The sequence below is a fragment of the Carex rostrata genome, chromosome 33, assembly GCF_964058835.1.
Source record: "Carex rostrata chromosome 33, lpCarRost1.2, whole genome shotgun sequence".
NCBI lineage: Eukaryota > Viridiplantae > Streptophyta > Magnoliopsida > Poales > Cyperaceae > Carex > Carex rostrata.
Genome location: NC_135950.1, coordinates 682,935 through 685,711, shown reverse-complemented (window position 1 = coordinate 685,711; position 2,777 = coordinate 682,935). Strand labels below are relative to the sequence as shown.

Genomic DNA, 2,777 nt, shown 5'->3' with positions numbered 1-2,777 from the left:
AGTATATCTGTTTCTAAACAATGATTCTACCATGATTAATAAGATCAAGACAATCTCGATAATTTATGATGATGTGTACAAATAATTAAACTATCACGTATATTGCTTCATCCTATCGTCATAGAAAGTTGCGCTCAAAATAAAATGCAACAAAATTGAAATTAAACATCCATTCATTCACGTTCCAATAAAATTCAATGAAACTGATATTAATCTGACTGCAAAATGATAGCCCCTGAAACATAGAAATTTATCAAAATGTCACCATAAAAGTTGGTTTCAAACTACTAGAGCATGAGTGAACACTATTCATGCATCACCATCGGTCTCTTCATCACCATCGCCATGGCCTAGAATCCAGGAGAAGATCAATTTTACACTTCTCTGATAACTTGGGGAACAACTTGAGCTCCTTGAAAACTACCATGTCATCCTTTAAGTGCCTGACACGGAATTTCTCTAACAGAGGTGCAGTGCTTAACACAAGTTTGGCAAATTCTAGCATCGACTTGGTCCTATTCAACGACCCAGAGACCTGATCTAACAAAATGTTCACAACCTCTAGGCGTTTAAACAAGCAGTCTCGGATTGCTTTCAATTCCCACCAATCTCCAACATATGGTGGATAGTCAAAGTATGAACACTAAAAATTAAAAAAAAAAAATAGCCCTGTCAATAGTATGATTATAACGTATGAGATAGAAAGATTTAACGAATTTACCAGTAACATATGATTATGTTGATCCAATCCAAGCACCAACATTATATAGATTTTTGACTATGGGAGTCGATGTATACAGTGGAGCTATTGATGTTAATTTTTTGAACAAGTAGGGATTGTTTGTAGAAAATATGTAGGCAAGTATGTATGTCAATAAGCTTATTTGTAGCAATTTTACCTAAAATTCAACACATCAACATGAAATTTTTACAAAAGAATGGAGCTCAGTTGACCCTCATTCTTGCCTAGTATTTGGTAACTGTATTTCTTTCTAATTTCCTTGCCTACAATATTACTTAAAAGGATTTGCAAATAATCAAGCATTCAGTTTTGCCCGAAAATATAAAAAATAATATAAAACATAAATAGAAAACTTGATTATTAAATAATATATAAAGTGTAGAGAAGTACGTAGCAGACCTTTATTTGGAGTTGTTTTAAGTTCGGTGCATTTTGAAACAAGTAAAGAGCAGCCGAAATCTCATTCCAACCACTACCTAAATCCACAGAAAGCTTAGACAAATGATTGAACATTGGTGGAAGATTCTTTGGAATAGGTCCCATGGCCAAGTGCTTGCAAAGAAAGTAGAAGAAATCATAAACATCTAGCCAAATAATAAGCTCATATATTATTACAGTATCAGACAAATCTATGCAGGTGGGATCTGTCAACACTACAGTACCACATGTACATATCAGGATGTGTTCAACTCATATCCATTGATTCTAGAAGAATATAACCATTATGAACAAAATTTTAAGTGCATAGTTTGAGGCTTTACTAGAAAGAATATAACCATTATGCTAATATCATTGTAAATTTATTTAACCATATATCAAACTTACATCAATGAATTTACCCAATATCGCTAGCTTTTGAATGTTAGAAAGTTGACCAAGAGCACGTGTAATGTTGATTTCCTTCCCATCTTTTGCATAATCTCCAATAACTCCATGGAGACAAATGATTCCCTCGACCAATTTTGGAGTTTCCAAACATATATCATTAAAAACACCACAGATAGCCAAAAAAGTGAGTTTTGGTGCAAGGATACGAAGGCAACCTTGCTGGACAAAAGTACTAAGATCCAAGTGTTCCAGTAAAGGGCAACTCGAAACCAATTTCTCTATAACAAACACCGACAAATTAAAATGATGTAGGCAAAGGGTGTGTAGCAGAGTAAAGTCATTGAAAAACTGAGGAACATTGATACTGAAACCTGACAGGAACACAGATTTCAATGTATTGCAAGAAAAGAAGCAGGAAGGAATTTCTCCTTTCCTGCATGCATCACCACAAAAAAATAGATCAAGATGCTCAATTTTATTTGTAGATAAGATGAGCATCCAGCGACCGATCGCCTCATTGCAGGCATGCCTACTGACAAGCCTGAATTTTTTAATTGGACCCCGGTGAACCTGTAGTACCTTGTCAACCAATTCAATAAGCCCAGACTCTGTAGATTTTTCTTCACGTATAAAATTTGGAAACACCAAGTTTGGAAGTAAAGTCCATGAATCCTTCCAACTGCTCGAGAGGATGCTTGTTCTAACTGCCTCTTTGAGTGAAAGTTCAATTAAAATTTTCTCTTTTATATCAGCAGGAAGGTTACTGATATAATCACTATTTACACTGATATCAGCATTGTTATTTTTAGGCTGAGGTCCCTCCATTGAAAAGTTAAGTCAATTTCAACCTGCAGGCAACATTAGAATACTAAATCAAGAAGAGTAGCACATGAAGCATATCAATAATATACAAATATATAATAATAAAAAAAAGGCTATTTAATGAACTAAAACCTCAACTGTAGAAATGTTGATAAAAAACAAAACCAATGTTTGCTACTAACGCAAAAATCCAAGAGTAAAAGGAAAAGAGGAGATCTGACATCACTTAACATTTGAAACAATTAGTGTCACACAACCACACTAACGATGCATTTTTTTTATTTGTTCACCACAAAATTCTAATAAGACATGAACTATTACACTCATGAAAAAAAGAAATAATGATAAGTTGATACTGCAAGTATTTTCCTCTGTAAAAGTCACA

General features: G+C 34.0%; 1 protein-coding gene across 1 annotated transcript; it reads right to left on the bottom strand.

Annotated features, from left to right (window-relative positions):
* Positions 1-290: 290 nt before the first annotated feature.
* Positions 291-2,417, bottom strand: LOC144548657 (F-box/FBD/LRR-repeat protein At1g13570-like). The gene is made up of 3 exons (XM_078297376.1): positions 1,568-2,417; positions 1,142-1,294; positions 291-643 (listed from the first exon to the last, which is right to left on the bottom strand). The coding sequence occupies exons 1-3, from the start codon at positions 2,393-2,395 to the stop codon at positions 335-337; spliced, it is 1,290 nt and encodes a 429-aa protein (XP_078153502.1). The 5' UTR covers positions 2,396-2,417; the 3' UTR covers positions 291-334.
* Positions 2,418-2,777: the final 360 nt, after the last annotated feature.